The 21,518-nt window shown below is 38.3% G+C and overlaps 1 protein-coding gene across 3 annotated transcripts in view; it reads left to right on the top strand.

Moving 5' to 3' along the window:
* RASSF8 (Ras association domain family member 8) overlaps positions 1-7,525 on the top strand; it is a 121,065-nt gene extending 113,540 nt beyond the window's left edge. For all 3 annotated transcript variants that reach the window (XM_025879917.2, XM_025879915.2, XM_073877827.1), the window contains exons 3-5: positions 3,338-4,227; positions 6,319-6,463; positions 7,072-7,525. In XM_025879917.2, coding sequence (XP_025735702.1) covers positions 3,338-4,227; positions 6,319-6,463; positions 7,072-7,193 — 1,157 coding nt within the window. In that variant the 3' untranslated portion in view covers positions 7,194-7,525. The remainder of the gene's footprint in view (positions 1-3,337; positions 4,228-6,318; positions 6,464-7,071) is intronic.
* The last annotated feature ends 13,993 nt before the right edge of the window (positions 7,526-21,518 follow it).

Here is a 21,518-nt window from a genome sequence, read left to right as displayed (position 1 = left end):
TTCCTCATATCAGTGAGAGCATATGATACATGTCTTTCTCTGATTGACTTATTTCACTCAGCGTAATACCATCCAGTTCCATCCACATCGTTGCAAATGGCAAGATTTCATTCCTTTTGATGGCTGCATAATATTCCATTGTATATATATATGTATATATATATATATATATACACACACACACCACATCTTTATCCATTCATCTGTTGATGAACTTCTTGGCTCTTTCCGTGGTTTGGCTATTGTGGACATTGCTGCTGTAAACATCGAGGTGCATGTACCCCTTCGGATCCCTACATTTGTATCTTTGGGGTAAATACCCAGTAGTGCAATTGCTGGGTCATATGGTAGCTCTAAGATGTGACTTTTAAATCATGATTTTGTTCTTTGGCTCTAAGAAATTTCCTAAAATTGTAAAAAAACAAAAAAAATGGTTGCACCATTGAAAGAGAGATTGAAATAAGGGCATAATGTTTTTGGGTGACCCATATTTGAATATTTGAGTTTGGGTGTATATTTTCAAAAACTTCATATTACTTCACAGTTATACATACTATTCTGCTTTAAATTAGTGAGAGTAATCTGTTATCCTATTTCCTTTTAATTTATGTCAGTCATCTAATGAGATTCCACTAATGCATTAAAGTCTCTTTATGTGATTTTCCTTATTATATGAAGTTAATGATCCTTGGGATTACACTCAATTGCTTCAGCTATTCGAAAGTATAGTCAGTATTTTATTTATTTACCATTACTTATTGTGACATGTATTTCTAGGTAGCCAAAACAGCCTAAACTACAAATGCTACAGATAGGTAGGTAGGTAGGTAGGCAGGTAGATAGATAGGTATTCCTTTTTATTAGGTTTAGGGGTACATCAAGATAGTGTGCAAGGTACAATTAAATGTATCCATTTAATAAAATACATTGAAAGGAGTTTTGCAAGAAGAATTTGAGTCTTTCCAAATGAAATAGGATCTTTAGGGCCTTACCAAATAAGGTATTAAAAATAATGATTATGGGATTTAACTTTTACATAACCTGTCTAAAACCTAATTTTTATAATAAAATCAAAGCTATTAATTCATTTACCTTTTTAAATTTAATTTTATTATGTTAGTCACCATACAGTACATCATTAGTTTTTATAAAAGCTTTTTTATATTGCTGGATAGGATTTTTTTCTTTTTGCTTAATTGCACATTTATAAATATGTGTTATTTAACAAAAAGGGAAAACTGGCAGTAAAAGCAATTCTAAATAATCTTCTAGTAAGACATTCTCATAGGGCAGCGGTACCATTAAGCACTGGAAAAAAAATCCTAATTATGGCTCTAAATTAGGGTTTTTAAAATTCTTAATATAACTTGTCTAATGTGATGATTCCATTTTCTTTTTCAAGATGCTTCATTGGCCTGGTAGACAATTAGAGAGGGCTCTGCTGATCTATTCTAACCCCTCACATTACTGATGAGGACACAGAGCTCCAGAGAAGAGTGAGATTCTAAAAGTAGTTGATAGGCAGCAAAGCCACGAACACAAAGTGCTGTGATCTTTGAAGCAGTGTGTACACATGGAAGTTTTAACCTTGCAGATTTATCATGTGGTTTTTCTTGGAGTAATTACAGTAATTTTTAACCTGAAAATCACTAGAAACATGTTTTATTCCAAGAAGCCAATCCACTGTATTAAGGGTTTCTTCTTCATTCCCCTCGTTTACCCAGATATTTTGGCAATAGTAACAACTAACATTTGTATAGAACTGCTCAATTTTAGAGAACAGTTTTATATTTTACATCTCACTTGACTCTTGCAACAACATTGTCAGTAAGAAAATATTATTCTCACCCTATAGATAAGGAAACTGAAGCCAAAAGAAATTTAATAAATTGCGCAAATCATTTAAATAGCTGGCCAAGCCAAATTTGAACACAGGCCTTCCGACTGCAGAGCCTTTGCTCTTTCCAGCTTTATGTTGCTAGGAGTTGCTAAAAGTTGTTTAAGGATTTTTTTTAAGCCACCTTATTGTCACGTCACGTCATTTTTAAGAGGTCTCTGGTCAGCCCTTTTTGTTACGTGAATAACAGGGTTTTAAATTAGTAATGGCTACCATGTATTGATTGAACACCTGCCCTGGGCCAGGCGATGTGGTGGGTGCTTATTATGCCTGACTCTGACTCTCAGGACCTGTGAGATGTACACTATTTATCCAGTAGGTAATTAAAACTCGGATTAAAACTCCACTCTGTTTGCCTTGCGAGCTGCAACTTTTCAGCTGTACCCAAGATTCAGTTTCCATAGGAGAAAATATGCATATGTTTAGAGCAATATCACTCTTAATGTACTTCTTCCGTATTGCATATATGGATATTCACATATATATGTATCCAGACCTCCATTTATTACCTCCATAATAACTGAGAAAATAACTGCTCTTGGTTCAGAAGCTCATGAAATTAAAAAACAGGAAAATCAATAGCTGTATATACCAGTGTTATAATTGCAAGACGACAGGATCAGTATTTTCTTCCTGTAATAATGTTAAGTAGTAACGGATACTTTTTTATTGAGATATAATTGACATGTAACATTTATATTAGTTTCAGGTGTCCAGGGGACACTTCTAACAAAATATAATCAATCTGACCCACCCACCTTAAATGGAAGTATTTAGGAAGTGTGTTCAAGTTAATGATACTATAATGTCTTCTGAAGCTTGATTTTCTGTAAATTACCAGTTAGGTTCAGTATAACTTTTACTTAAATATGATTTTATTGTTTTTGTTTTTTAATATTTTTGCCTTTTAAATTTTTTTTAACAAGAATCTTTGAAGTTACAAGTACCAAAACTGTAGAAGACTTTTCTTCAGGCCCCTATTTTTATACAAAATTATTTTGAAGGGTCATTTTCACTGAGGTGATTTTTTTTTTTTTTTTTTTTGCCTAGGGTGTGCAGAAAGATAGCAGCAGTGTGAGCTATGAGTTGGCCAAACCCTCATGCAGAGACAGAGGAAAGACCTTACAACCCCTTGTGAGCTGAGTAGCAGGTTGTCCACTGTCTCCATACCTCCCTTCAGGAGGAAAATGGGGCCTCCAACCTTCTCATGTTCTAATGTGCAGAGAAAGCAGAGGGATTCACAAAGTGGAAATTTATTCAAGTTTTGAAGTTCTACCCAGCTCTGGGACCGGCCCTCGTGACTTCCAGTGGGGCTTTCTGGTGTCATCCTTTGTTTCAGCTGATCAAGACAACACAGTTATCAAATAAGTGTCCTCTGTTGCATTATTTTAACTATTGCATATTCCACTTTAACAGTTTATTCTTATCTTTTTTATCTAGGTCGAACCGGAAGGTACACTCTTATAGAAAAATGGAGAGATACTGAAAGACACTTAGCACCTCATGAAAATCCTATCATATCCTTAAACAAATGGGGGCAGTATGCTAGTGATGTACAGCTAATTTTACGTCGAACGGGGCCATCTCTTAGTGAGCGACCCACTTCAGACAGTGTGGCTCGAATTCCGGAGAGAACTTTATATAGGCAGAGTTTGCCCCCCCTGGCTAAACTGAGGCCTCAGATTGACAAATCAATCAAAAGGAGAGAACCTAAAAGGAAATCATTAACATTTACAGGAGGTGCCAAAGGATTAATGGACATTTTTGGAAAGGGTAAAGAAACTGAATTTAAGCAAAAGGTGCTGAATAACTGCAAAACAACAGCAGATGAATTAAAGAAGCTGATCCGGTTGCAGACAGAGAAGCTTCAATCCATTGAGAAAGAGCTAGAATCAAATGAAATAGAAATACAATTTTGGGAGCAAAAATATAATTCTAACCTTGAAGAGGAAATTGTTCGCCTGGAGCAAAAGATCAAAAGAAATGATGTCGAAATTGAAGAGGAAGAATTTTGGGAAAATGAGTTGCAGATTGAACAGGAAAATGAAAAACAGCTGAAGGATCAACTTCAAGAAATAAGACAGAAAATAACAGAATGCGAGAGCAAATTAAAGGACTATTTGGCTCAGATTCAGACTATGGAAAGCGGTCTTGAAGCAGAAAAATTACAACGGGAAGTTCAGGAGGCACAAGTCAATGAAGAAGAGGTTAAAGGAAAGATTGGTAAGGTCAAAGGAGAAATTGACATTCAAGGCCAACAGAGTGTGAGGCTGGAAAATGGCATTAAAGCTGTAGAAAGATCTCTTGGACAAGCCACCAAACGATTACAGGTAAGAACATCTCTATAAAAAGAAATGCTTCATCTGTTTTAAAGAATTAATATATTCTTGGCATTTTCTTTAATGACTGTCCATTTTCTCTTACATTTAAAGTTAGAAACCTACCTTGGTTTATAAGTTTCTTAGAATTTCTGTGACTTATGACAAAGCTAAAATGTGAGACCAAAACAAAGATGAGAGCTAAAGCCTCACTGATCCTTGCTCCACAGAAAGAGGTGTCTTACTTTGGCAGTTGGAACATTATTGGATACAGAGAATAGAATCTCAGAGCTGGAATGGACACTAATGATGAGATAGTGAATCTGACCTCCTCTCCTTTAGAGAGAAGGAAACCAAAACCAAAAGAGATTACCACAGATGGGTCTACCAAGGATTGTGTGGCTAGTTGACTGCTTATCGATTACTTCTCCATTGTTGCTCACCCCATCTTTTCCTGAGATGTAAATAGTCCCCTTCTTTTCTCCACATTACTTACTTTCCTTTGCTTTCCTGAGGAAAGGGGCACGGAGGTTCCTCTCTGATTTTCCCTTCTCGGGTTCCAATACAAGAACTTTTATATTTTGCCATGAGATCCTGATCACTCAACTTATATTTCTCGGATACCCATTCTCGAGAAGAAACTGTGCTGATGTTAGGGGAGTTGCAAAGAGGTATTAAATAGAAATAATATTTTAATATACTAAATGTAAATAATATTTAAAGTGTTAAATATTAATATTAAATTTTAAAATATTAAATAAATATACATTTCTGGGTTTGGTTACATTTGGCCACATTTCAAGTGCTCGACAGTGGTTGCTGTATTGGTCAGTGCTGGTTGGTGACTTGCTATTCAAAGAGTGATCCATGTAGTTCAGGGCACACTTGTTAAAAATTCAGAATCTCTATTGTAATAAGATCTCCAGATAGTTCCGGTGCACATGGAAGTTTGAGCAGAGCTACTTTAGAATATGAACAGTTTTACAAGCAGAGAAAGCTGAGGTTTCAAGAATCACTTATGTGATTTCCATTCTCTGCCACAAACAATATAGTCAAGAGGTAAAACTACCACCAAAATTTTGAAAATCAAGAATTTCTCATGCAGTACAAGGTTGTTAACTTCTGATTTGTCAGTAGTATGCTATTTGGATTCATTTTGACCCTTAAAAAGGATACAGTTGGAAGTTGTGTGGCCTTTGATATTGTTTACAGGAAATGCTAATTTATGACAGTCATTGCCAGTAAATCTCCCTACCCTTTGGAAAGGATCTCATAATCAAACTAACATATCTCCAAGTGCCCGCTACACGCACAGTAAGTAGAGGAAACAACCACTCATTTCTGGTATCTCTTCCTACCACTGCCAGTCTTCAGGCACACTCAGCCTGGGTGAGGCCTTGCCACTTTTTCCTATAGTGCAGTAAGGGAGAGAAAGAACATCCATTCAAATCATGGAATACCTCTCCTTGCTTTTTGAACTTTCTAGCTATCTGAACTTGATCTCCTTTCTTTAAGGATCTTCAGTTCTCAGACCTGTCTTTGCCAAGGACTTAAGAACCCCAAAGTGAAAATCTTGTGGGAATCTTGCTTTCCTCATGCTGTAATGTATAGCTCAATAATGAATCCCATGAAAACAGTTTACCAAAAACAAGAACTTCTCTGAATCTCATGGACCAAGTGTCTATTGATTTTGCAGTCGGTTATGAAGTCAGTAGGGAAATTTAATTGTGAATAGCTTATAGCAAGATTGCTGTAAACACTGGGATGGATGAAAACTAGTATTTTACTGATAAAAGTTTATAGAGACAGATTTATCTCATCAGGTGCATAGTGTTTTCCTAACAGAGGAAGGCATCACATTTAAGAGGACGGACTGAAGAAGCTGTTGTCCTTTATTTGCTTATGTTTTGGCCTGTTCCCCAGAGCAAAAATGATCTCTTTTTTAGCCCACTGTATCAACATTAACCAGGTTTGTTAAAGGCGTTCTTGGGAAAGCACGTATCACACATCCAGCCCCTGTAGCAGATGGACTCTCACCGGGATGTCTTTAGCTGGCCAAGAGTGAATCTTCAAATAAAAAGACAAATTTTAACTCCCATCTAGGACAAAGAACAAGAACTGGAGCAGTTGACTAAAGAGCTGCGGCAAGTCAATCTCCAGCAGTTTATCCAACAGACGGGGACAAAAGTTACCGTTTTGCCAGCGGAGCCCATTGAAGTAGAGGCCTCACATGCAGACCTAGAAAGGGGTAAGGTGTTGAGAAATCTGCTCGCTTTACTTTATTCTCACAGGTTAACTTTGAAGAAACTACTTGTATTGAGCTAAAATATTAGCCTACTGTTCAAAGCTTGGGCCACTTAAAAAAAAATTGACATACTTCCTGCTTCTGGGGAAAATCAATAATATCTAGATTGTTGATTTAAGTACGTGGGCATGTAATCCCCAAATCTTGTATCATTTGTTTTAAACTGCTTCTTTAAGAAACCTTTTCCTTATGTTTGAGTCTGTCATCTGTTGATTTTTATTAGCGTTTCTAATGCCCCTTCTTCCTCTCCTAAGAGTCTTTATTATTAATTTGTGCTGATATTTAAAAGATGTGTATCATCTGAACAACCAAGAAAGAGAAGCAAAATGCTCACCTTTTTAAAAAGATGTTGAAATCACTGAAAACTGTTTTTATCAATGGAGAGGGTCAAGAAGAGTTAGCCTTCTCTTCTTACCCCAGGCCCCACAGGGGACTGCAATTTTACAGTTTACTCTTTGGCTCTTGAGGGCAGGAAAAGTTCTAGTTTTTCATGTTGCTGACTACGTCGAGTTGCTGAATACACCAGATGACTTTCTTTGTTTTCTGTGTAGAGGCACCATTCCAGTCCGGGTCCCTGAAGCGGCCTGGTTCATCTCGGCAGCTCCCCAGTAATCTTCGTATTCTACAGAATCCTATCTCATCTGGTTTTAATCCTGAAGGCATCTATGTATAACATTATCTGTCTTTAGGGGAGAGACCCAATAAAGGTACCAAGGACAGTAAAAATTCCTTCTTTGATTTGTGCCAATGATGAACAGAGGATCTATTTCACAAGCCACCATCTCTTTTTTCTGTCCTAAATTGCATACCACTTGGAGCCATACCCTGTGCACTGATGCTAAAGAACAAAGAAACTGTGTTTTCACACATCGACAGTGTTGACATGTTTGTCCAGCAGCTGTAATGCAAAGCCTTCATTTTTATTTGTAGCATTTTGAGAGCGTTAGGAAAGTATTATACTGTGTGTATACGTAAATAAAACCATGACTTAAGAGCAAAGAGAAATATGTGACTGGCTTAATTTATTCCATATAATCGATTAATGGGTGAATGTTGATGTTTTAATATTTTTATTAATACTTATCCTGTGACTGAATTACATTATATATTGTGTGAAATACATTATGTATTAATTACATTATGACTGTGTGTGCATGTTGCCAGACTACATTTGTACATTGCTGATCTACAACTATACAAGTGTCATAGGGTGCTCCACCATCAAAACTAACTCCAAAGGAACCCACTTGTATTTATTTTGTGTACCCGTCCTAGCCATTGCTTCATTAGATGAAATAATTCCGGTTTTAGTATCTGGACTTGGATCTTTGCTTTACAATATTTCCAGTATATGAATGACCATATACCAGAAGAGAAGTATTTTCACGAGGTGTAAATTGTATGTTTAGAAGATTTGCAGAACTTTGGGCACTGTAAACAAAAAATGTAATTGTTGAATATCTGTCCAAACAGGCATGGGGTTTCCTGATACATTATGTGTTTTGTTTCTGCCCTGCCTTAATCATTTAAATCTCATGGATCCTCAGAGTTGCCATAATACATAAGTTAGAGATAACTGGTTGATCTACTTCAGAAAGGTTACTTTAAGTGATATATTTTTAAAATAACCCATTTCATATGTATAGTCTGTTGGTGTAAGCACCCATGGGTAAGTTATCGCTTGCACATAATTTAATCTGTACTTTATGGATTTTGCTATTTCTCCAGTCACTTAGATAGAAAGTACATTGGAGTTTAGGTATTTTTTACAAAGGAAATAAAATTAAATTCGCTTTTTTGTTTTTTTTTTTGTTTTTTTTTTTTTCATTCTTGAGCTTGGCTTTTACAGGACATGAGATGAGTCTCCCAACTGTACATATATTTTCTTATTTATTTATAAAACCAAAAAGTCACAAGTAGTATCTGGATGGATGTGGTCAGATACTATTTTGCCATTTTTACATTCCCTCTGATCAAAATTTGGTACAATATAATTAAGACTTTAAACTGAAATTTAAAGTGGTTTTTAATTCTGAGGAAAATATATTCTCTGTATTACATGCAACAAAGTAAAAGTGGATTAGTATATTAATGCCATGGTAACAATAAAAAGATGTAAGTTATATCTTATGCATGAAGGCAACTTTGGATGTTTTAACACATTTGACTTATTTTGGTTTAAATGAATGCTGAGAATGCTACATTTAGGTTTCCAATGAAAAATTTTAAGAATGGCTATGAAAATATTATATAGCAGCTTCTAGAGAACTGAAAGTAATAATGCAGAGTTGCCTTTTCTAGTCCAGCTAAATGGCAGACCTCAACTAAAGGTATTATTTTCTTTGGGTTCTTGGAGTTATCAAGTTGACTTTGCCATTATACTATTTTGCAAATAACTTGAGAAATAATTTATTCTTACCTACATAACCCCAACCTCTACACATTTGTTCTCAATTTATAATAATTATTTCATATCTATACATATTTAAAAATTAAAATTAAAAAAATCAAGATACTTTGTAGATTTTGTGACAGTAATGATTTATGTATGCCCACTATAAGCCTTATTTTTAAAGGGTTCCATCCTATACCAAGAGTCATTTTGTTAACTTGTTCAGAGAAATTAAGATCTTATTCACAAAGAAAAACATTTTTATAAATTGATCACATTCTATTTAAATCAAAATGTTAAACTGAGGATATAATAAACGTTGCAGTTTTTAATTGCAGAGATGCTTGGTATGCCATCAAAAACACAAAGTCAATGTCCAACTTAATTGTAAATTATTATCAGCATTAACCTAATAACTTTAAGACTGGCAGCATTGTGACAACTTCATCTGAATTTTCAAATGCCAAGTAATCTTTATGGACCTGATTACGGATAGAAATACTATTTCCTAGATGGGAAGAATATATAAATGTGAATTTGATAAATATATTGAGCAGCTATACTTTTTAATCAGTTATAATACTTCTGAAAGAACATCTCTAAGAAATATTTTCTAAGTCTTTTTAAAATAGAAGAAAGAAAACTCATTTCTCCTAGAACATCTTAAAAATAATATAGTCCATTCCTGGTCATTTGTATCTATTGTGAACACAGAGGAGTTAGATTAAGTGCCACATCTTTTGGATACATTTCAGGGGGATGGGGAGGGGGACAGCAGGCAATGATATACAAAAATACCAAATATAAAATTTTGCATCTGCGGGAATATTCAGGTTCTAAATACTAAACTAGATTATAAGGGGCTTTTTATTACTGTTATACTGCAAGTTGTTTCATTATGATTTCCTATAAGTATTAAATAAATTAGAAGATAATTTTTTTTCTTACCAAGGAGTGATTTGAAATAGCATTGGTATATTTGACCCTTTTGAGTGTCTAGCATCCTCAGAGAATGATCCATAGTGGGTTGCCTCAGTCCTGTTTTTTGGGTTTTTTTATGAGATATTTTGGTTTATTAGCATGCTTTTTGTCCTGATGCACAGAGAATTTATATATGAGACTTTGGTTGGTATTGATAGGAATTACCCATTTAATTCCCTCAGTCATCTCTGAAGTAATCGTCAATTCCTATAGTTCAAATTAATCATAAACTCGAGCTAAAACAGCAAAAATACAGAATTTGTGGTATGAAATGTGATTAATAGTGTTTAAGAAAAACAAATAAAGCACTTGCTTCCAGAGCATAAGTAAATTTTGTACCTGCATTAAAAGGACATTTTCTTTGTGAATAAGAGAAAAATGGTCTTTCGAGTAAAGAAACATCAGTTAAAGCCATTTCTTTGAATATCTCTCCAAGTTAGAACTATAATAATGGATTGAGGAAATGATACGGAAAAGGCAAAAACTCTTGATTTCGGGTGTGCAAAGGATGTGGGCAGATGGGCATTTCCCTGTGTGCATTGCCTTTGAAAAATTGGGCCTTAATTTATATGTATAGAACAATGCTGTGTTCCCATCCCTCTTCTACCTGAAGTTGTCTTTATTAATCTATATTGTATTAAAATTTAGCTCATAAGTATTACTTTTATATTATGTCCATTTTTTGCATGTTTATACTATTTGCTACAGTGTTTTTAGGTTTTGGGTGAAGGCCATCAGCTGTGTGGAGAAGAGAAAACAATCACTATTTATTCAGTATTGCTGCTTTACATTTCCAGAATAAGCTTTCGATGCCAGGACACTGACTTCTTGAAAGCTGCAGGAGCTCTATTCCAATGCATTTTATATATTTTTAGAAACCAAATAAATGCAGATAACTATTTAGTATACTAATTATATTAAACCAGCAGAAATAGGCAATAAAGTATATACATATATATATATGGGGGGAGGGAAAGATTTAAAAAATAGGTTTACAGCCAGACATGGTGATAGCCCTAAATATATTTCCAGTCTGTCTTTATTGACCCAAGGAGGATTTGAGTTGCTGCAGCTTTAAACAGAAAATTGCCATGTTCACTACTGTGGACACATAAATATGCTTTTAGTACTGCTTTGCTTATGTACCAATAAAATAACTGTAATATGTATTATATGTAATTATTCTTTTTTTGACTTTCATTTCAAAATGTATATTTTCTGATTATTATCATGAGCTGTAAAACAAAGGATCAGTATCTGATATTCTCCCACATAATAAATTTTCAGGATTCATTGGGGCATTATAGTTGCTGGTTTGTTTTTTATGTGTTTAGTATTTTAAAATATGTTTCTTTTCTTTAAAAGATGCCAAAGAGAAAAGGTCTGCATATCAGTGATATAAAATTACATTTCTTTAAAAGTAATGTTAATTATTATAACTAAAGAATTACCTATTGCTAAAAAAGGCTGTTTTGGAGCACCTGGGTAGCTTAGTCAGTTAAGCGTCCAGTTTGATTTTCGCTCAGGTCATGATCTCAGGGTCATGAAAGGGAGCCTGGCGTCAGGCTCCGTGCTGGGTGTGGAGCCTGTTTAAGATTCTCTCTCTGCCTCTCCCTCCGCCCCCCGCCACACACACACGTGCACTCGCGCTCTCTTTCTCAAATAAATCTTCTTTTAAAAAGCTGTTTTATCCAAGTGAAACTGAATCAAGAAATTAATGTCTCCCTTTTATTTCAAAAGCAAAAGGAAACGTGTCTTAATGAACCTCTGTATTCTCAGACTTCTTTAAAACCACAAGTGAGGGGAATAATTCAGTACCTACTCTGTTCCAGGTACAATGGGAGATACATTCAGCCATCTAGGGAACCTCTTCCAAATCATACAGCTAATAAGTAGCTTACAGGGCACTTGAATATAGACCTTTCAGATAGTGAATACTTCCCTATATTCCATGATAAGCTGCATAAGTAGCTTTTTATGTTTTTAAAGTGAAAATAATGTGGAAGTACATAAATTGTCATTTTCATATTTTGTGTAAGTTAGATCTTGGTCAAGAAATTATACATATGAATAATAGTATGTTATGAAAAATGATAAATTATTAAAATAATGCAAAATATAAATTATTCTTTGTCCTAGTTTGGGGGACTTTTAAAATTTTAATTTTACTGTTCTCCTCTAAAGCATTTGTTTAGTTAATGGCAGAGCAAGAAATAAACTTCTGTTCACTTGACTCTTGACACCTGCTGCCCACTTCACGTATTTGTGCTGCGTCTTAGGCAGGGTCAGCAGACTCCTATAAAACAGGCACAAACTTGCTGGACACGTTTGTACTTTCTGTAGACGTTTAGTGAGGCTTTATTGTTAGCCACACACTGTGCTGAAATTAACATGATTGGCTTTGCAGCTCAGGAAGGTTACAGTCTAATGCTCACCATTAAAGGAACAAGGATAGAGGGCCGTGGAAACACACCAGAAGGGCTTTACCCCAATCCAGAGTGTTGGCAAACCCTGGAGAAGGGAATATAAAGTGGGGAGGGATATCTGACCGGATGGTGAAAAGGTCGGGAGGGCTAAGAGAGAAGGTATCATGGAGGGCTTTGGTTGCTATGGTAAATAAGGACTTTATCCTTAGACTTACAGAGTTTTAAGCATGGAAATGAAATGATCAGACTAGCATCTTAAGAAGATCCTTCTTGCTGCCACTGTGGAGAACTGACTAGAGAAGGGTGAAGACTAGAGGCAAGAAAGACCACTGAAGAGGTCTGCAGGAATCTAGGCCAGAGATAATGGTAACTTGAACTAAGTAAGTTAATTGGGGCTTATTCAATAACAAATGTTTATTAAGCACCTACTTTGTGCCAGAAGAAGAGAACCAAACAGGGTATAGACATCCTAAGTAAACAGTAGCAAAAGGATATCATGTTTAAATGGTGGGGCAGAATAAAAGAATCCAAGAAACTCCAGGTGTTTGACAGCTATCCACAGCCCTAAATGGCTAATAATAATGGTGCTGAGAGTTTCTCCATGATGAGTAGTCACAGTACTCTGTTCTGTGTGCTGGGGGCAAAAGATTGGGAGAGGAGGAAGGGAAGAGAGAATAAAGACCTGAAGCATCTGTATTTGAGAGTAGGTCTTCAAATGGGCCTCCCCCTTGTATAGAGTCCCTGCAGTCTTTTCTGCCAGGATGGTGTGGATTTGGGGAAAAGCTCTCTGCAGCACCGAATTTAACCATCAGTTTGTTGGAATCCTGTTTTCCCAACATTGTATTTGGCTCTGTTCTATATAGGCCACTTTAATTCATCTGCCATGAGAATGTGTCCAAGACGTTAGAAGGGTGTGACTATGATCCAAAATGGAAGGAAGTGAAGAGGGTGGACAATACAAACTCGTCTCTGTCTATGCCAAGCTAGTATTTACAAGTTCCCTGCAACTGCTAGCAGCATGAAAATCAAATAAATGATTGGAATACTAAAGTAACAGGATTTTTTAGAGCATAAAACAAATCATAGGGGCACCTGGGTGGCTCAATTGGTTAAGCGTCTGACTCTTGATTTCCGCTCAGGTCATGATCTCAGGGTTGTGAGATGGAGCGCACATGGGGGGCTCTGCACTGGTCGTGGAACCTGCTTAAGATTCTCTCCTTTTCCCTCTGCCTCTCCCCGCCATGCGTGCACACAGGCACATGCACTCTTTCTCTCTCTTAAAAGCAAACAAAAAAACAAAGACACTTTAAACAAAGAACACGAGCTATAATGCCGTGAAAACGCAGTGTGGCAACAGGTAGCATGTAAACGGAGGCTGGGAAGAGCAAAACGTTCACCAGGAACCACCCATGCAGCCAAGAGGGTGACAGTGTGGCTGTGACTAAGCTATGACCTACTTCAGAACTTCCCTACCAAACCCAGCCTGCAGCAGAACCTTCAAGGACTTGACCATCCTGGGTCATCTTGATAGGCTAGAAAGTTCTCCCTTTTATTAGGCCAAAAAAGATTTCCAACTCTCCTTAAGACCCCACAGAAGAAAGTTTCTCACCAGCATGATGACACATCAGATATTGAAGGCAGCCTCTTACTGTTCCCTTTCCCAACTCCCAGTTCTTTCAAATAGTATTATTTCCAGTCTCCTCTCTCCTGAACATGCTGCAGAACACTCTTAAATGTGGCAGCCCGAACTAATCACAAAATTCCGTTGGTGATTTGACCAGGTCAACATGGAGGAACTTGATTCATTGTTAGGCAGTCTAAAACTAAACTGGGTGATTTATTTTATTGGTTAGTTTTTTATGAACCTTGGCTCACTATTAAATCATTGAACTGATTAATAGTTCACTAAAATCCTGTCTTCTTCACACTTTCTGCTTTCAGTGAAATCTCTCCTATATGTGTGTATGGTTGAGTTTTAGGATGCATGTGCAAAATTTTAATATATCAAAATACTTATCATCTCTAAACACTGAAATTAAGAAATCCCAAAAGGAAGATGTGAGTTTCAATGTCAGATCGATAATGACATTACTTTGATCGAGGACAGAGTGCTATAGGAGCAGACAGGAGGTGAGTGGGAAAATCAGGAAAAAGCACCGTTGAGGAGGTTTAGGCTCCTGAATTGAACTCTTGAAGAGTGAATAGGTTTTCACTCATCATATTTATTAAATGCCCACTATGTGGTAGACACGAGAGATACAGCAGTGAACAAAAAAAGACCAAAATTCCTGCTCACTTGGAGTTTATATTCTAGAGGGAAAGACAGAGGAATAAAGAAGTAAAATATATAGTATTTTTGATTGTGATACGAGCTAAAGAGAAAAATAATAAAGCGGCAAAGAGCAATTGGAAGTACCAGAAGTTAGAGAAAAATTGCAATTTTATATAAGGTGCCTGAGGCCTCTCTTAAAAGGTGATGTTGGAGTAAAGACCTAAAGGTAGTCCCAGCACCTGCAGAAATGAAGAGGAAGTATCTGGGCCATATAGCCCACGTTAGGCTTCATCTGAAATGTATGGGATGCCTGAGAACCCTGTGGAGTCTAGCTTTCTGTTTCCCCGCAACTGACTCAAAATGCATCAGCCTTTTTCTGGTTGTGAGCAGTAAATCCTTCTCCCAATTAGTCATTTGATCAATCCTCTCAAATCTAAGTAAGTGAACAGAGATATTTTAAAGATATTAAAAAATATTTAGGGGCACGTGGGTGCCTCAGTCGGTTAAATGTCCAACTCTTGATCTCAGCTCAGGTCTTGATCTCAGGGTCATGAGTTCAAGCCCCGAATTAGGCTCCATGCCCAGCATGGAAAAAAAAAATTTAAGATCTTAATTTAATTACTCTCAATCCTTTACAAATGTAAATTCATAGGTAAAATGTCCTTCTATGAAAAGACTTACATTGGATCTACTCTATTTTCTAAAATAGTGGCTAAAGGAATACTTTTATATCTAAAGATGCTTTATTTTACTAGACCTCCCTCCCAAATTTAAGGCAGCTTTCTAACCTAAAAATATGCTATTCAGTTCAAGATAATAAAAAAAAAAAGCCATTTTCAGGTTCTCCACCATATGTCGGTGAGTGTTACAGTCTATGTTTATGGAAGGGAGGTCCATGGACTCCTAGGAAATGTTTTGGGAGCACATTGTATAGTGACTCCTAAAATAGACATTTGAGGAGTTGTGGAAAAGTAGAGTGTGCACTGAGTAGGGGGTAAGGTGAGGAGGGAGTGAAGGAGATAGGGCCATACTGTGAAGAACTTTGAATTCATCAGGTAGGTAGTGGAGAGCCAGATGAATTTAAAGGAGCCTTAAGATCAGACTTGATTTTTAGGAAGCTTACTGTGGCAATGTTGCAGTGATTGGGATGCAGAGATCGGTATTAGGAACACCCCTGCAAGGCAGTTGTAATAGATCTGCATCATTGTTAACACCTATGAAAACTGCCCTGATCTTCCATTCCCTCCAAATTCACCTTTAATAAATAGCATTGACAACTCTTCACTTTGGGTTGTCATTTTGCCCTGAACATATGTCTAGCATAGCCCCTGAAAAAACCCCAGGTGGACTTAAATAGGATAATTCCTAGGCTCTGCCAAATGAGAACAGATACAGAGAGATTACTCAAATAATGGCCCAGCAATTTGCAATGACGTGGATGGAGCTAGAGGGTATTATGCTAAGCAAAATAGGTCTGTCAGAGAAAGACATACCATATGATTTCACTCACATGTGGAATTTAAGAAACAAAGTAGATGAACATAGGGGAAGGGAAGGGAAAATAAAATAAGATAAAAACAGAGAGGGAGGCAAACCATAAAAGACTTAACTCTAGGGAACAAACAGGTTTGCTGGTGGGGGAGGTCGGTGGGGGGGATGGGGTAACTGGAGGATGGGTATAAGGGAGGGCACTTGATGGAATGAGCATTGGGTTATATGCAACTGATGAATTACTAAATTCTACCCTTAAACTAATTTAAAAAAAAAAAGGCACAGCAAAAATTCCAAAGCCTGTCATCTGGCTTAAGGTACAGTCAAGTTGATACATAAAAATTAACCATCACAGTATGTATGTACATCCATATGAGCGTGTGTATATAAATATAGTTAGATGTATGCATGTATATAAATATGTGTCTTGTTATATACCTAGTATTCTAATACAATAGCCAAATAAAAACCTTTCTTATTGAATACCACTGTACACAAAGTCTCCAGTATGAGTCTCAAGTAAACTACTGGAATTGCTTTCCTGCTGTTGTTCTTTGACCATATCCCTCTTGCCAAGAACTCTGACACCAAATAAACTTCTGAGATTCAGAGAAAACAGAGGATCGACTCTTTCCAGGGTCTTCTCTGAGCAAATACCCATGGAGGGCTTCCCTCTGCAATGTGCTAAATGGAACTTTAAATGGAGCTACCAAATGGAAGTCCAGGCAAGTTCTTGAAATCTTTTTATAGGAACCAGTTCCTGTCCAACCATACGCGGCTCGCTGCCTTGACAGCTCCTTTTCTGGCACAAGCAAATGTGAGAGAGTACTTCCAAACCAGACTTTCACTTTTTTTTCATTTGTTATGGCCTCAAAGTGATATCCTCGATTTTGCCAAATCAACAAACATTTGGCATGTTTTGGGGGTGCGTTTAGGGGCCTGGGGAGCTGGTGGACATTATACTGAAATTCTACCTCTTTGTGACATCTTTAATGCAAGTGGGATCCTCCCAGAAGGAGGTACGTAGAGGACAGTGGGTAAAGTGTTGCCCCTGTCCTGCCAACATGCTGGCAGGATCCACACTGAGACATCCAAAAAGCATTTGAATATGCAAAGCCCAAGATAGAAACTATCTGCACTCAGGCAATAGTTGAAAATGCAGGAGAAAACCCCATTAAATACATATGAATGTATTTTTACATGGAGAGGAGACAAGTGTGCTCCGAGAGATAAACATTTGGTACTCAGTACAGTCAGACGTGCAGCAGCCTCAGTGTGCCCCAGGGACCAGTTCGAAGTGTAGAGTCTCCGGCCCCACTCAGGACTTAGGGAATTAGAATTTGGGCTTCAGCAAGAGGCCACACTTTTCACATGCACATTCAACTTGAAGAAGTGCTGGAGTCCTCCAAGAAGAGGACCAAGGACAGGAGGTGGAGGATCCACTACATTTGCGAGGCCAACAGCCAGGAGACCAGAGAGGGAGGCCGTGAGGAATTAGGAGCCAAAAATGTCAGAAGGGTCATTGTCAACAAGCAGGTGGATGGAACACTCGTCTAAACAGAATTCTACTTAGGTAAGGGGGTGATATGAGGATGAAAGTAACCAGTGTCTTTTAGTTTTTAGTGTTTTTGTTTTTGTTTTTAGCAACTCCAGATTTCCTAGAGAATATTAACAGCATCACCTTTCTCTGCTCCTCTGACCTCCAGGCCCTGAAAGGAGAAAAGATTATTAAGTATCCACACATCCGGGTTCTTCTTAGCTCTTAGGATGGCAAATTGCTATTTGTATTTGAGTGATTTCAGCTAAGTGAAGAGAATTTTGAGATGGGAGTCCCTGGTCCCGCAAACAATCTTTATGGTTTAACAGTAACACCCCAGCAAAAGGAGTAGGCTGGATTGGACCTCAGGAGCGAGGGGTGAGCAGGGGAGTAACCCAACAGCTGGAGATGCGATTGCCCGGGACTGAAAGAGGGGATGAGGATTCTGGGCGGCAGACCCATCTGTACAGTCTTCCGCGCACCGGGGCAGTGCTGAGCTTGGCTGCGGTGCTCGGGGCTCCGTGCGCCGTGCTCGGGGCTCGGGGATCGGGGCTGCGCGTGTGGAGGTGGACGGAGCAGCCCAGCTGCCGTGGCCACCCTCAAATGCTTCTCCCTCAACAGAAGCTGAGAACTAGGCCCCCCTTTTTTCCCCTGAATTATATAAGTTCAGGGGTTCTTGTGTTTCCAAACTGGGGCAAAGGGGGGGTGCCAAAAACTGACTGATACCATATGTAATTAAGAAAAAAAAAACCAAATGTGATATTTCTTTAACTCTTAATGTTGTGGAGAAATGTATGCCTGTTTCATTTCCTTTACCCTCTCCTGCCAGAGTTGCTTCATTTCTGATAGATTTTCTTGAAAATGGTTTCTAATAGGTTAACATTATGTCTGCTTGAATTCCCCACTTCCTGTCTCTGTCAGATACTTTTAAAGGAAAAAACATGATGGAGCAGCAAGTATAAAGGAATCTGGGGACTCAAGTTCTAACATCATCTCTATCTCATAATAGCCATATGACATTGCTCAAGGCATTGACTCTCTCTGGGCCTCGGTCTCCACTTTTGTAAAATGAAGAGCTAAGATGCAATGATTTCTCTTTCCAGCTCTAGCCCCCATAGTCAATGACGTGTAACAAAGACAATAAATGTAGAAAGGTCTGAAAATCATGAAGATTAAGAACATGAGGGGTGCCTGGGTGGCTCAGTTGGTTAAGCGTCTGCCTTCAGCTCAGGTCATGATCTCGGGGTTCTGGGATCAAGCCCCGCATCGCGCTTCCTGCTCCGCGGGGAGCCTGCTTCTCCCTCTCCCACTCCCCCTGCTTGTGTTCCCTCTCTCGCTGTCTCTCTTTCTCTGTCAATTAAGTAAATAAAATTAAATCTTAAAAAAAAACATGAATCACGAATACAGCAGCAACTAAATTTGTCCATCAATTTAATCTTTTTGAAGTTTGTTACTGAACATTGTCCATGATATGGGCCACCAGGGAAGACAGAATTATTAAGAGGTAACCAGACTGAAAAGAGTCTGCTCCCACACCCTCACTACAGACTGTCCTCCTTGTATGTTAGGCTGCCTGTTGGCTCTTCAAGACTGATCCTGCCTGAAGAGTCCCCTGTGTTGTCAATCCTCACACCTGCCCTACGGGGTTTAGTTTAAAAACTTGACCTAACATTTCCCCTTTCCTCCTCAGACCCCACTCTTTAGTTTCACCTATTATATGTTAATAGCACCCTTTACTTATTTTTTTAAGATTTTATTTATTTTATTTATTTGAGAGAGAGAGAGTGGATGCAGGTGGGGGGGAGGGGCAGAGGGAGAAAGAAGCAGAGTCTGTGCTGAGCTCAGAGCCCAGCGTGGGGCTCAATCCCAGGACCCAAATCTCCTGACCTGAGCCGAAATCCAGAGTCAGACACTGAACCAAGCGAGCCACGCAGGTGCCCCCCCCATCCTTTACTTTCTATCACAGCAGTTATCATAACTAGAGAGTGGTTTGTCTGATTATTTAATGTCTATCTTTACTACACTGTAAGCACCACAGGACAGGGACCCTGTCTGTTTTGTTCCCCCTCTACTTCCAGCACCTGCCACAGGTCCTGGCACATGATATGCATTCAATAAATATTAATTGAATGAAAGGGTGAATGAATGAATTTCATCTTGCGTATGAGAAGATGAAATCTCACTGACCACGTCAAATTACTAACAAGTGAGATAACAAAAATGTGCACCTGTTCTCAGGCTCCACTCTGGGTGGTATCCTCGCCCCTCTCCTAGACTTGAGGCTCCGGGCAACAGCTTGGGTGCAGGAGGAAGCCGAGCGGGAGAAGCAGGCGCACAGCTGAGGGTATGTGGTTGCAGACCTGCTCCCTCCTCACTTGTTCTTTCTCTGTGTGCTTGCCAATGCTCATATATATATATATATTTTAATTTTTTAAAGATTTTTTTAAATTTCATTTATTTGAGAGAGAGAACATGAGAGGGGGGAGGGTCAGAGGGAGAAACGGGAGCAGGGAGCCGGATGCGGGATTCGATCCCAGGACCCCGGGATCCTGATCTGAGCCGCAGGCAGACGCTTAACCTACTGAGCCACCCAGGCGCCCGTTCAGGATTTACTTTATGAACATGAACTCAGCACCTACTTGGAAAAAGTCCGCCTGTGTTCCTCAGCCTCCGTGGACAGTTTTCGATTAAGAGCGAGCCTAACTTTCCCCAAACAAGCCTGTAGGGCAGGGAACGTGTGCAGAGTCAGAAGGTTTGCCTGCGTGGAGCACGCAGCCAAAGCCTGACGCTGCGTCCTTCCCTCTCCTCCAGGTGCCACAGCAATTCTCGAGTTTTCTCTGAGCGTGATCAAGAAGGGTCTCTCTCGCCTTCCAGGGTGAGGCACTGCCCCACAGCTGCGCCTTCTTCCTGCCTGGTCATCCGGTGCCCTCTGCAGGAGGACTCTGTTTTGGCTCTGTCGTTCCCAGAGTGCCTTCAAAAGCCCTTACAAAGCCAGAGCTTGGTCTCTCGTGACGCTGTGCATATTACCTGTAATTACCCCCACAAATGCTCATCTATTTAAAGTTGGAGATTTGTTTTCATAGGACCGAATTTCACTTATAAAAAAAAAAAATTCTATGTACGTTGAGAAACTCTGGTGCTTGGAAGAGTTTCAAATTTGAGGGGCGGGATGAATTCTGATACTGACATTAATGTTCTGATTTTAATTTACTTCAAAAATCCCTTGGCATAGAAAACCAATTACCTTTTGGTTTTTCCTTTGTTCTGGGTCTTTGCCCTATATTTTTTAGTCTGTATTTTGAGTTGATGCTTCATACTGCAGAGAAAACATTTGGAGCAGGCTGAGCTGAAGAGCGGAGAGTGTTGTAGTGAGAAACGAGTGAGGTTTTAGGCCTAATTTGCTGTTATTTTACTGTGAGGCCTTGAAAAGCCATTTCACTCCTCTGGGCTTTAGTGTTATCTTTTGTAAAATTAAACGGCTGACCAGGATGAGCTCCAAGATTTCTTCCAGCTCTGAAAATTCGTCACCCTGTACTTACACCTGGGTCACCCTTCTCTGCTGATATGTATCGCTTTTTTAAAAATTCATATTAATTCATTTTATTTCCTACTTTATCTCTTATGCCTTTTAATGGCCATATTTATGGTCCTGTTGCATTAGCTATATTCTTTTAAACAGACATGGATGATTTTACATACAGATCTTTCAAGAAAAACAATGACATGGTCAATGTGGCCATGTTTTCAAAATTAAAAAAAAAAAGATTGTTTTCTTTCACTCTTCCCTTTCCAAATTATTTTTTTTGTTATAGCACAACTTATATATTTCAAATGGACAAAAAATTAGTGTCATTTACAGTATCTTAAGATAAATTGCCTTTGAATGGGAGCTGCCTTTC

Source organism: Callorhinus ursinus, unplaced genomic scaffold (assembly GCF_003265705.2).
Source record: "Callorhinus ursinus isolate GAN/ISIS: 27379988/994484 unplaced genomic scaffold, GSC_fseal_2.0 scaffold27, whole genome shotgun sequence".
Taxonomy (NCBI): domain Eukaryota; kingdom Metazoa; phylum Chordata; class Mammalia; order Carnivora; family Otariidae; genus Callorhinus; species Callorhinus ursinus.
Note: the sequence above shows the minus strand (reverse complement) of the source record. Positions and strands in the feature narration are given on the sequence as shown.